This window comes from Photinus pyralis, unplaced genomic scaffold (assembly GCF_008802855.1).
Source record: "Photinus pyralis isolate 1611_PpyrPB1 unplaced genomic scaffold, Ppyr1.3 Ppyr1.4_LG4, whole genome shotgun sequence".
Classification (NCBI taxonomy): Eukaryota; Metazoa; Arthropoda; class Insecta; order Coleoptera; family Lampyridae; genus Photinus; species Photinus pyralis.
This window is the reverse complement of record NW_022170511.1, coordinates 18,174,206-18,187,241: the sequence shown is the minus strand read 5'-3', so window position 1 is coordinate 18,187,241 and position 13,036 is coordinate 18,174,206. Positions and strand designations below refer to the sequence as shown.

The 13,036-nt window shown below is 34.5% G+C and overlaps 1 protein-coding gene across 5 annotated transcripts in view; it reads right to left on the bottom strand.

Moving 5' to 3' along the window:
• Positions 1-213: 213 nt before the first annotated feature.
• Positions 214-13,036, bottom strand: part of LOC116168299 — a 49,020-nt gene continuing 36,197 nt past the window's right edge. For 4 of the 5 annotated variants that reach the window (XM_031484034.1, XM_031484033.1, XM_031484036.1 and 1 more), the window contains one exon: positions 214-1,929. In XM_031484034.1, the coding sequence (XP_031339894.1) occupies positions 772-1,899 (1,128 nt within the window). In that variant the 5' untranslated portion in view covers positions 1,900-1,929 and the 3' untranslated portion in view covers positions 214-771. Of the gene's footprint in view, positions 1,930-3,093; positions 3,212-13,036 lie in introns of those variants that run through there. The other variant, XM_031484037.1, reaches the window with a different exon arrangement.

Below are 13,036 nucleotides of genomic sequence, written 5' to 3'. Positions count from 1 at the left end.
TGAATACCTACATGGAAAACTGCTGGTTATGAATTTTCATCCAAATTTTGATATGCTTTGTATCGACTGTTTTTCTGGAATTACCCTCAAAAAAAGAGCGCTTTCTAAAATAGGACCATACTCGCATATATTTATTTATTGGACAACTTTTTCACTATTAAAGCGACAAAGACACAAGGTTCCATTTCTCACAATGCAGCTACTTTTAACTACTACAAAAATTGTATGTTTTCAATATGGATATTCATGTCTAAGGATTTGTTTCGAAATATCCACTTGAAATTGTCTAAAAGCATTAAGTTAAGATATACAATTTACAAAGTTATTGTTATTGCAATCTATGTAGCTTTTATAATGAATACCTATAAAGAAAAAAGGTATTTCGCTTTATGTCCTAATTACATGTACAATTATTTAATCATATCACAGCCTGGTGGTGCTCTCTACCTCCTACTTAGACAGAATAGATTCGAATTTGTAGTTAATACTTAGGAAAAGAATCGAACTAGTAGAGAGCCTGGTTTTACTAAACTTCTTTAAGTAAAGGCAGTTTCACATTTTAACCATTGGAAATTATTGTTCTTTTATGTTAACTAGTGCGGCGTAAACAAAATTTGGAAAAAAGGAATTGATCACAACGACTTCAGTCAAAAAGAAGATGGCATATTGTGGAATATTTATAACATCGTAACAATAAATATATAAACTCGTTTTGATACAAAAGTTATCACAAAAGTAAAATCTGTTGATCTATACGTCGTTTATAAAACGCTACGTTTCCAATGACGCAATTAAACTATGAAACACATTACTTTGTAGTTCGTTAAACATGGATGCGTGCCCGCAACTGTAAGAATTTGTGTCCGTTTCAATATTTTGCGTAGAGCTCATATACCTAACCCTCGAATTACTTTCGGTGATATTATTGTTAATAAAATTATTTACACGAAAATCGTCTGTTTTTTTGTCCGTTAAAGTACTGACTTCCATGCTTTCACACATCCTGGAAGAATCTTGATTTTGGCCATAGGAATGGACGAGATTCGATGATTCGAATTGAGCTATGGACGTAGATATTGAGTCGTGACCCGATGTAAGCCGCGATACACAATGGTTCACAACAATTTCGTCGATTTTAACACGTTTTGGTAAAGGTTCGTCGTCTACAACGTTCACGTCTTCATCATCGTCGATGCACGTTAACATCCTAGGGGTTGGTGGCATATAAAATTGCGAAAGAACGTCTTGCACGTCACAGTCTTCCATGTCATCAAAGGATCGCTTCCTACACAAAAACCGGTCACTATCGTTCGTGGGGTCCACGTGCGTTACGTTGTTTGTTGCATTAACACCGAGACTATTTAAATTTTCCTCAACTAAACCGTTAAGCACTTCCATATTTTTCGCACTGTCCGAATTCAGCGCACTAATCTCGTCGATTTTGCCTTCGAAGTCGTTCTCGATCACAAAATCCGCCCCTAAACTGTCCATTATTTTCGATTCGGGCGCACAGAAATTCTCCTGTGCCTCTTCAAAATGCGTTGTATGTTTAAGCTCGTTTTTTATGAATTCACTTTTGATATTTAAAAAATTGTCATTATCGTAGCACCTGGGATAATTAAGCTGCTGTTTCTGTATCTTCTCGTCCCTCGCCTCCTTTTGCAGGCGCTTCATCGTGTTGTTGATTAGAACGGATCTGCACAAACTCGCCTCGGGATCTTCGATCTTCTTTAACTTGTTTATACTAATTTTTAGAACCTTTCTGCGCTCTTCCTTCTGTCGGTACTTTGCCGATATCATAGACGGTCGGTTTTTCGGAGGACAATAGCCTGTAGCGTACGTTCTAGGAGGTCCGAAGATGTCATCGCAATCGTCCGTGACGGTGGGTGGCGATTTCATGGTGCCAAACTCGGGCTGTGGCTTCTCAGTCTGTAAACAAATAGAAGAGCGTTAGGGCTGGGAAGATAATAAATAATTTAGGAACTGACCATGAACTTGCGTCAGTTACATTACATGCAGTCGATTTTAAAGTCTAATAGATTTATTAACATAAATTTGAGGCAGGAAACCGTCACCTACTTCTTTATGTTGAGTTTATAACATATTGACCCTTACAGAATTTTTTTCGTAAGAATGTTTACTTATGCCGGCGCATAGTTCAAGTTGAGTAGCTGCGGTAATGCCAATTTGATTTCAAACCGGATTGTAATTTAGCTGTCAAAGAAATACAAGTTAGATACACGCCTAGGGAAAAATGTGTAGCGAGGTACGTATTTCGTTGAAAAGTGAACCGTGATTTATTTATTATATCCTAAATCGATAGCTCAACCAAGCTACCCGAAAGCATTTCAGAAACTCCATTTACTTCTAAAAGTTGATGATAAATGGATTTCTATACTCTATTTTTATATAAATATAATTGAGTTGTTACATATCTTTATTATTTTATGTACCGTCCTAAGGTGAAAGTGAATAATTATTACTTATCGGAAAATCCCGTTTCTCAGAAATAAATACATTTAATTAATCGCTTTCGGTCAGAGTAAAGTATTTTTAGGTATGATATCTGACAAGGGTCAGTACTTGTTACACTTTGTATCTTAAACGGCTAAAAAATACTCTCGATGCAAATGGTGCTAGAAATGGTGTCATAGTTTTACAACCAAAAACTCCCTACGAGTTACTACTGTCTAAGAACAGAATCTATGAAGTTTATCCAAATTTTTTTTAAGTAACTTGTCCAAATGGCAATTGTTTCCTAATGTGTTTAATTCTGATGAATTATGATGAAAGCGAAAATGCTCATTGCGAGAGAAAATGTTGAATTAGATAAGAAAACGAAGTTTGAAACGATGTATTCAGGCCATTGTGTAAAATTCTAATTTTGATTAAACGCGACCAAGTTTTGTAACAAAATATGAACAGGAGCTAAAAACACTTGATATAACATAAATCAATTATTGGACCGTATAACTAGGCCTTTTAAAGTTTATATTTATATAAATGCGTAATATGTAAATCGCGGAAAGGAAATAGATAGTAATATTGCATGATCTCCAGAACACAATAGGCCGATTACACAAATAGACATACCGATGAACACAAAAAAAGTACAACTTCAAATTACACAAACTTCAGAAGCACTAGAAAAACAATCCCGTTTCGGCAAAAGTGCCCTACTAACTGATACACTACTAAATTTCGCACTCCTATATCGACATTACGCGATAATTCACTATCTATACAATTTAAGGTCTTTAATCGCCTGTTTATGTGTGATAAGAAAATAAGTTTAAATGCTCGGCATATTAAAAATACTATTATCTACGAAATTATAAAAAAATTACCTCAAAATGTAAACCTACAGGTAACTCAAATTCCAGCACCGGCGGAAATGAAAAATCTACGAAATTCATGGAGGAGGCGGTCACACTGACTATACGCAAATATAACAATTTGCGTACCTCCTAGACTTTAATTACACAACGTACCCTTAAAAACAAACCGATTTAATGTGTTTGTATATCTTGCTTTGCATGGTAACTAGTTGGTTGGTAATTAGGATAACCAATGCAAATAATTTAGGGCAGTCAACAAGTCGTATAAACGTTGTTGACATGTTTGATTAAAAATAAATTGTCTTAATGCAAAGTTACTATAATGATGAACAAATGTGAATTTTACTGTTGTTATTGTTAAATTCTGGAGCGCAAAGGAAACGGTCACTTGTCACATAGATAAATACCAAAGGTTAAATATACAGAGTGTGGTGGAATTTTCTGTATAGGTAATTTCCATAAAAGCTTCCCCATCTCTACAGAACGAAACGTATTAAAACTGATTTCGGGACAGAAATAAAATTTGGATTATATAATATGATAAGAGGAATTTCATTATACGTGTTTAGTTCAAAATTCGTATAAATCCTTTGTGTTGGCATCACAATAATTTGGTTGTTCGATAGAATTCCGTACCCGTTCTTTAAGTTAAGGTAGTCAGCCGACCGTGATTGGCCGCTTTACTTGGAATTGTGATGGGATTATTGGAAACAGCTTCAAATTCTCTTTACTCATTTACGATCGTATTCTACGTTGCAGCACTATCAATGATCATTTCATAAAACATTGCGAAGGGAAGTTAAATTAAAATCTATCGGAGCACAAAGTTTGCCGTATGCATTATCCTTATGGTCCTTTTTCTGTAACAGATTGCGTCCTTACTAAGTAAATAAAATTCAAACAAGAAAAATGTATTAACAGCTGTTGTGTTAAACAAAAAAGGACGACGAGCGTCACGTAGTCGTGCATTGTCGAATTCGACATCCTATTCGAAAATCAATCAGTCTGCTGTAGCATATAAAATTAATTGCTCAAATACTCAAAGATTGAAAGTGTGGCTACATAGTAAAGTATAAGCGAAAACAAGAATGAACAAATTTGTCATCGAATTGTTGGCACAGATAACGATAACGTCGATCCCAAATAGAACCGCAACGCGCGTTCTTTGTTCTTTCCAATCAAATTAATCGAAATGGCCTTACGGAAAAACGTCACAAAGATCTTAAAAACTTATCGCGGTGGGATAGATAACCGATTTTACCTATCGTAATAATTTGTTAATCGGCGAATAGTGACAGGATTAGTATATTAGTGAAATCTGGACAAATGCCAATACACCAATAGTAAATATTTAAGGTATCAAGGTTTCCGACAAACATTTAATACGTAAAAAAGGTGTATGGAGAAAATTCTCGGTTTTAATTAGGTACCTAATACGTTTGAAAAGACGCGAATTATTTTATAAATTGTACGGATGATTCATTTCAAGGATTTTTTTTCATTTTACGCTAAAACCCAAATTTAATTTACATTTTCCTCAATTAATGAACTTCAAAGCTGATATTTAAATTATGTATTTAGGGAAAATCTAGGAGCGTTTTTGGATTCACAAAGAGCGTTATAAATTCAAACATATTTATGTAGATTGTGATTCCAACTTAAAAGTGAAATTAATCCTTGAATTCACCCCCTTAACTTCGTGCAGAAGTATAAACCGGTGTAGAATAACGAGAAGCGTCTTATGTAATTAAAATTCTTTGTTCTTATTGCTCTTGCCATCATCACAAGTTCCGCAAAGCATATTTCCTTCCTTATTCGCGTGATTTAGTGTATTTCATTTACTTGTACTTAAATACATACATTGATTATTAAATTTTCCGAGTGCAATTTGTTAATTTATGTATAGTAGATTAATTTGAGAAGAAAATTTCGCAACGGGGATTTGTTATGTCGGTCACGCTTTGAATTAACAAATATAAAAATATATAAATCATGAGGGTTATGCCTGAACTCACCCCTAATGGAGTTAGAGCGCCCCAGCCTATGAGCTTTCCGCCCCTAAATGTTTTGTGGAAGTGGCTCGCTTTTTATACGCTGATTTTATCACGTTGGCTGATGGCTTTTGTCAGCGCAAATGTGTTTAAACAATTATCGTACTCTGTGTTATTCAAGAAAATTAAAAAAAAAACGTCTTATGCAACTCCACAACGTATGCTGAACGTAACTGAAGATTAAAACTTTTGTACTTCAACAAGATATGCGTCAATTGAAATTAATGGACAACGACCCCATTTTCAAGTTCCATCGCGGTACGTACTTATCGATATTATGCGTTTAAATATCGAATCCAAAAACGCCATTGCAATTAGTGGTACACTAGGTACGGACATTAAACCAACACAAAAAGTTAGCACATCGATCCGTATTTGGATAACAAGAAAAAGTTTATTGCGAAATAGATGGTAATTAAACAATGGCAGTCCATTGAAGCGCTTAGATGCAGTTAAGTGCTATTAATAGAACTAAATTTGCTCTCACTTTGTTTAAGAATTTCCCTTTCGTTGTCCCTGTAAGACGGTGGTAGACTTATTTCTACCCATTTCTTATGTATCACACTTTGGGAAGGTATTTCGTACTTTCACATCTTTTCACTTTAGGTGATTATTTATTACACGGGCAATAAATGTTAAGGTGAATTGCAATAGAATTGTTTACGTGGTTCTATTTCTTGCGGTAACACATCCGACACAAGTACACAATAATGGCATTATACCATGTAATTAACTAACTAGCAAATAATATTTTTCGTTTGTAGTAAATGAGGAATGCAAGTGCTGTTGCTCCATTAACTAACACAAGAACAGTTAGAAAACATAACGATTAGATTATATCAGTCACAATCCTGATTAATTAAAAACTTGTGTCTGGCCGAGGCCGTTCCATCGCACTTTCTCTCTCTTGACTTTCACCCTTGATGAGATCGATTACAAAATAAGAGAACGTAAACTTGTAATCCAAATCATTTGTAAAACGTATTTTAGGATTTACTAATAGTCAATTAGGTACCCTTATAAAAGGAAACGGCGGATTACACGAATACGTTTTAAATACTGAAATAAAACGATTATTAGCAGGGCCGTTTTTCATTTGATTAAATTTAGAAAGAATCACGACAAAATTAGATTTTAATTTTCGCCTCCGATGTATATGAAAACAAATTTACTTTTAAACGAAAACATCCTGTTAATTAAGCAAAAAGAAAGTCGGTCTACCTTACCGTTAAGCTAAAAGTAGAATGAAAATCCTAACTCATACACGTAACGGTGCTAAAAAAACTTGTTGCAACTAACAGAAAAGTAGTCAAGGTCGCGAATATTGCAAAAAAATTAACGGGACAACTTTTAAAAGGCGAATTAAAAACTCCTCTTGTGTCGCATTGTGTTTTCTTTCCTCCCCGTTTGCAATTACCATAATACTTGCCAACTCGTGGGATAAAAGGCACAAAAAAGTTCTATTAACATAAAAATATTATACACCACGTCTTAATTTTTATTAATTAGACTTTTAGATAATATAAATTATTACACACGTAACGGATGTGACGTGTGCCAAAATGTTTGCTAGTGATATACTTCCTTTGTTTGTAATATAGAATAAAAACTAAATGATCTTTAAGCACGTCTAATTCCTAACTCATATCGTCAATGATATATTTAATATAAAATCAGAAATAAATAATGATTGAGAGATAAATATGCTACCGGTACAGTAACATATTGACATATTTTAGATAAAAAGAGGTTAACCAGAAATCCATACATGCTCATACCGTCACCCTAATGGATTATACCGATTTTCTGCATTGCGCGGTTTCTAAACCGATGCGAACCAAGATTGGTAGTAGATTCTACAGTACAGACGGAACATATGAATATATAAAAAAGTGCCTAAAAGAAGCTGCCAGTGAAGCATTGGGAGTAAAGGCAAGACATGAAAAGAAAAATGAATATATTGGAAAGTAATATGAAATAAGGCACAAACCCAAATACAAGTGAAAATAAACGAGGAACAACGTTTACAGCAAGGAAGGTCAACCATTGACCATATGTACACAATACAGTAATAAATATAATTAGAGAAGAAAAAAGATCAGATCAATACGCATGGAATTTATCGATTTACGAAAAGCATATGATACGGTACCAAGAAAAAAACTATGAAAGGCAATTTCGATACCCCAAACACTGACTAACACAGTAAAAAAAAACATGCACAAAAACAACTGGACAGCGGTAAAAATCGGTAGGAAAATTCGAGACGCCCAAGGGACTGCTACTACTTCAGGGAGGTTTCCCCACACTATTTAAAATATGTATATAGAACACGCGCTATGTAACTGGAAAAGGAAATGTGAAGGGATAGAATTACCCGTTAATTAAAGATCTGGAAATAGAAGAAAACTTATAAACAAAAGGAACAGACAAATTCAAGTACTTGGGATTTACCGTGACAAAAGACGCAACGGCAGAGGAAGAAATCAAAAGCAGACTGGCGCTAACTAGAACATGTATAAGGCAACTTAACTCAATCTTAGGGGATCGGGATGTAACTAAAAACACAAAAATCTGGATATTCAGTAAAATGGTACAGAGACCCTACCGCTAAATTCCACCACTCTATCTTGAATTTTACACCTTTGCGTTAAGCAGTTTATAATAAAAAAGTTTGAGATGAAGATTTTTGCGTAAATTGTCCCTCAGAAACAGTGTAAATCTAAAGGTATTTGGCATAGCCGCAACAATCGACCCTATAATACGAATGAACGGTATATATGACATAATTTTTTAGGAAAATTCGGATGTTCTATAATATAGTCATGTCTTTGGAGGGGTGTGTTTTGCAGCTTGTCAAATATTTTTGTTTATTTGATTGATTATACATTTGAAAGATTCACCATCAAGATCAACTCTATAGATGGGCATACATATACCTCCTCGCCGTATTTATATATTAACTATATTCATGTCTTGGGCTTCAGGGCGTCAAATATTTTTGTTTCTTAACCTGGCGGGTAGTATCGAAGCTATATCAATCCTTATATTTTTAAAGATACGAAATTCCTTAAGCTCTTGGAAATAGCAATCAATTTGCTGTAAGAGTAAGACAACATAAAATATGGATATGGTTGATATACAAAACAATGGAAAAATGCGTGATTTAATATTTCGAAAATTTATAAATTATGCCGTGTGCTGTTAGGATGTGTGGTATTTGTTATGGGAATATCGTATCGCGCCAAAGTAAATCTTCAAAACTCGGCATGCTAGACTTCATAAGTTTTCTAAATAGTAAATGAAGGATTTTTCCATTTTGTTTTTTATATCAACCATATGCATATTCTATGTTTTTAAAAAATCATAAAAACGCATAGGGATTGCATTTAAAAAACAAAAGTTGTCTCCAATTCGTCAAATAAAATAGATAATGAGGTGATCCCCCTCTGACATACACTTTCTTTTGATACATATAAGTGATCTATGTAGGGGTTGAACAACACACTACGATAAAGACAGACGGACAGACAAACGGAGAAAGCGTTTTTTTTTTCAAATTTGTTTGAAGACAAGATTTGGTGTTATACACTTGGTCGAATTTAATCAACAAAGAAAACTAATAAGTAATAACATAAGTAAAAACCATCGCCTCCGATGTATTCTGTTTTAAAGTGGGTGGGTTCGTGAGGCTAGATGAAAACGCGAGTCGCTCTCCGGCTTGATTTGGTTCCCACCACGTTTTCTAGATCCAACAACATTAAAAGGGATTATAAAATAAAATAGACTGGAATGAAAGTGGTAGTGTCTGGTATTTTATCGTTTCCCTTGTAAAAACTGCTATAAAGGTAACGTAAAACGAGGGCTACGCCGGGTTTGCCTCGCATCCCGCGTGCAGTACGGCCCTGTATTAAGTGACCGACCGCAAAAGTTGGTGGCAGTCGACAGACAACTTCTTAATTAGACTTAAATGTTGTATAGAATTACCCCATAATAAGAAATTTGACACAAGACTTCCTAAATTGAACGTTGCTTGGACTACGAAAAACGCCTTGTGCAAGATCTTTGAAGTTGCCCTCGTAACTATACCTTTCACAACATCTCACCTTCGCCATTAGCTGTAATTACATACCAAAATTCGTACCGGCAATAACGCAAGATTTGTTCATCATTTAATTCCAACAAATTTATTGTTTGAGAATCAAACAACAATTACTTATAATAATAATGCTCGCTATATATAGTAACAATTTTCAGAGAATGTTCATGCCTGTTTACCACGATGTAGAAATATGATTATGTCATATAATAGCGTTTCTCGGTGAAAGGATATTTAAATTTGCCAATACGAAGGTTAAAAGAAATGCGGGGAAGGTAAAATTCAAACAATTTTAGACTAATGCACGTTCGATGCCATCATACGAACGACCTTTACAAATGAGAAAATTCGCAAACAAATATCCTCGCATACGTTCAGTTTTTAAGGACGTCAATTTATTTAATTAAAATATTTCACGATCGCTTTGCGATCCTCAAAGAAAATTGGTACAATATGGGGTATTAAAACGTTAATAAAAAGAAAACGGCAAACGCCATCTATTTTACAACTAGGATATTTGTTAAATTGAGGTCAACTCTGTCCGGATAATTAATTCTTCGTGGCTTCATTTACAATAGCCCGATTACTTTATAATCTGTTTAACTGGTACCAATCACAACATATTATTCAATTCGAATAAATTGATAACAATTTCAGAAGTTTATTACTGTTTCGGACTATAAATCAAGCGTCCCAAGTTGTTTAACTAAAAGCTCGTAAAATATATCGTTCAGGTTAAATGGAAAACTTGGTCTTGCTATGTTTGAGACTCGGTTACGATTAGCTGTGAGCTTTGTATAGAGCTTTGCCACGCTTAGAACACAAGCTTTACGCAAAAATGTAAGCTCGCTTGCTCTACTCCTCAAATCAATAATCGAATAAGCCCACCTTTAATAAAAGAGGAAGAATGTTTGTCAACGGATTTTGGTGGAAACTCTGTAATGATGTGCTTGATGTACACGTTCAACTTGAAAAATATCTCGTGCTGCAAGCGAGGATGAATATTTAAACCAAACCGCTACCAGCATTACAGAAGTCTCTTCTACATACATTAAACTAAGTTGGATTGACGCTAGGGGAAAATGCAAATTTTATACGCAAGGGAGCCAGGAAATGCCATCTTTTATTGTATTCAGGTGTTTCAACATATTTATTTGTACTTAACGCAATTAAGTGATACCCTCCAAATTTAGAAGAGTAATTAGTGAACACGTGTCAAGATTGCATAGGAATGCATTAAATACAATCGCCGAGCGAGTTGGGGGAATGAAACTTTTAACAAGTGGAAATTGGAAACTCGACTAAATTGGCAAACTTGTTGAAATCAATATTTGTAAATATGTACCCATTGTTGAAGGATTTTGACGAACTAATTGTACATTCATCGGATACGGTGCAAGGTAACAGCAGTTACTGCAAATCCAAGCATGTCATTCATGTTAAACTGGATGGAATAAATAAAGCAACTTTCACACCACCCGCATAGCCTCTTCGTATTACCTTGACGAATGAATCAAGCAAGTTACATAAGCATATGTCTAACATCAATATTCTGGACTAAATGCTTTTCACGTTCTTAAAATAACCGAGTTATGTTGAGAATTTAAGAAAGAGAGCATTACAGGCACCAGTTTCTAACCGCTCATTCGATGCGTTGTAATAATGAACACGAGAATTCGGTTTATTTTTAATTTGATGGCTCATTTGCTTACAATTAATTTTCTTTACTTCACAACTATGAACATCGTAAAAAGGGGGGCACGTGATTGTTTCTATGTGAAACGCGCCTTAATTACATTACTGTTGCAACACAACACTAATCGATTCAGTCAGGGTTTTAGAACACCGGGGGAGAAGAGATTAAACTCGTAACTAACGAAAAAGAAGCGTATCTATTTTAATGAAAAATATTGTCACGTCCTTCTTTCGCATGTTGTCATCACCTATCACATGCCGTTATCGTATCTTCTTGTTTGGAACTTTATAAATTTTTAAGTGGATGATGTAGTATTCATATGATACGTGTAGGAGCGTCTAAAACGGTTTTAATTCCACTTTGAGGTTTACTAGCTCGCAAGGGGACATAAAAATGAGCTTTAGAAGCTTAAAGCCGTTCGCGGAGGTTAATTATGTAAGATTTATTATCTAAAGCAACTAAATTTATTAGTAAATTGTTGCCTCCCGGTTTAATTACGTTATTATTTTTAAACGAAGCCGCCTTTCGATCCACAATTCGTACACCGGATTCTGATTCAGAAGTTTACTTAAGCTTATTGCCAGAATTCTATTAATAAAATAAGTAGATCGCTTCTGGTTCTGATCTGCTTATAATTACATTCGAAGGTGGAAAACTTTACGTGATCATATCCGTTCGAGCGATTTGAGGAATGCCAATAATTGACAAACACCCACTGAGGCATATTTTCTCTGACAAAGAAAACGGTGATGTGCCTTTATTCTTTATACTTCGATGGAATGTTCTTTTTTTGGATACGTACGCGATGGCATTGTTAGTTATGGCGATCGAATTCGTCACCTTACACGATTAAGACAAACAATTTTCTTGCATTATCTAGTTGCATAAAAGAACCAATTTTATAAATCTCTTTGTCTGTTTGAAAACTATATTTAACCCATATTCCAATAAAATCCACCGATTTGTCTAAAGTGAGTAGAAATTTATTTTTAGTACTTTATTATACTATATGATGCTTTCAAACCTTTTTTACTGACGCTGTTTGATCATTTGAACCCAATCCCTTGAAACTGAAACATTACGCTTACATACTTACATTCTCGCTTATTTTCAAAGAAAAAGTGGAAATGTGAGAAGAAAAAGTATCAATGGCTATGAATTATTACAAATTGGGCAGATTAGGTTTTCATTTCGAAATGCGGGTCGAATGCTAAATACTATAGTCCCATCTAATTATGAGTTACAAGGTTTACTATAATTATAATCCCATTATAAGTTTGTCTTTAAAAACAATTAACCGGATCCAGATTTCGATACACCTATGACGTACTAGGACTTCAAGGATTGAATTGTTTTCTAATGCACTACAATACAGTGGTAAAAAGGAGATCTGTTAAATGTTATTGCAAGGCGGTAATTACAATGTGAGTAGCTCCGTCACAGAGACGACGAGATGATTTTAATTTATAGCAACGTGAGCGAAATTAAAATCAGTTTCAAATCGATTTTAGAAAACAGTCAAGATTCATTATACGCCAAGTTTATAATTTGCACCCAATTTTGATGTTATTGAAAACTGGGGGCCTTTCGAAAAATACACTCGGTCTTCTGAAAAATTACGGGAGATAAATATAAAGCTGCTACAACGATTTTACGTCACCGTCGAGTACTAAAAACATCAATACAATTTCGTTGTAAAGCCGGGTGTCATTGTTTTATTTATCTGCGACGTCTTCAACTTAAGTACATTTAAATCACCACGTAATTATAACCGATTACTCTCGTTAGAAAACAAGTCTATTCGTAACCTAAATTTGTGGTTTTCCGTTTTGGTTATGTCCCAAAATAATCT